General features: G+C 60.4%; 1 protein-coding gene across 1 annotated transcript in view; it reads right to left on the bottom strand.

The window, feature by feature from the left end:
• The window catches only part of SYNGR3 (synaptogyrin 3), a gene marked incomplete at its 5' end in the record, with an annotated part of 9,546 nt that overhangs the window by 2,310 nt on the left and 6,240 nt on the right, over positions 1-996 (bottom strand). Inside the window, one exon of the mRNA XM_010137725.1 lies at positions 311-453. Coding sequence (XP_010136027.1) covers positions 311-453 — 143 coding nt within the window. The remainder of the gene's footprint in view (positions 1-310; positions 454-996) is intronic.

The following is a 996-nucleotide window of genomic DNA, read 5'->3' as shown; positions in this document are numbered from 1 at the left end:
GGGCTGCTGAACAGGGGAAGTTCTGGGGGGGCCACACGTTTGCGATGGCAATGTGACTTTCCAGCCGCAGGAGAAGGGGAAGTCTGGAATTCCCCAGCGAGAGGGGACTGAGCTGATGCTTCCTGGGTCAGAAACCACAATTTGCATCTCTGTGTGTCTGGAGGGACCGCAGGTTCCTCAGCACAGCCCCTTGCTGCCCACCAGGATTCACTTCTCCAAAGGGAGCCTCGGCTCCCTCCCCCAGCTCAGCACTGAGCCCGAGAAGGTTTCAGTTCTCATCTCCCCACCTTGGCTCCGCAGCCGAACTCACCCAGACGATGATGGAGAAGAACGAGAAGGCGATGGCTGCCCGGGCGGCATCTGCTCCTTGGGAAACCCCTTTGCTCATCGTCGTCTGTTGCCACTGGTTTGCGAGGAAGCAGAAGGCTACGAACCACAGGAAGGACAAGAAACCTGGAGGAGAATGGAGCTGGTCAGTGCCAGCCCTGCTCTGCTGCGAGGAGCACAAACCCACTGCCCTCGAGATTTCCAGAGAGCAGCAGTGTTCCCGGGAGCCTGCGCCCACGGTGTGGCCCACACGGAGCTGTGTTAAAAGAGGCTGATTCGCAGTGGCCAGAAAAACAGGGCTGGAAGGAACCTTGAAGGGTCACCCAGTGTGTTGCTTGCCTGAAGTTCAGCTCCCCCTCATCTCAAAGACCTCACAGGGCCAGCAGACCCTCTCTGGACACGCAGTCCCCACAGCCTGCGGGATTTCAGCCTGCCCGCAGGCATCGAGGGGTGTGTGTCCACCCCAGAGCGTCAACCCACCGTTGCCTCTGCTCCCTGGACACCACCAGCTCTTACAAACTTCGGGCTGGACTGGCAAACCTCACCCAGGAGGAAGCCTGCACCCCTGGGAGCAGTGCCAGGCTGCTGGGCTGGTGCAGGAGACGGCGCTGGAGCTGCTCTGTGAAGGGTTTGGCCTTGGTCCTACCCAGGGACACAGCTGGAGAGCTC

The sequence above is a fragment of the Buceros rhinoceros genome, unplaced genomic scaffold, assembly GCF_000710305.1.
Source record: "Buceros rhinoceros silvestris isolate BGI_N320 unplaced genomic scaffold, ASM71030v1 scaffold22416, whole genome shotgun sequence".
Lineage (NCBI taxonomy): Eukaryota > Metazoa > Chordata > Aves > Bucerotiformes > Bucerotidae > Buceros > Buceros rhinoceros.
This window is presented reverse-complemented; position numbering and strand designations above follow the sequence as displayed.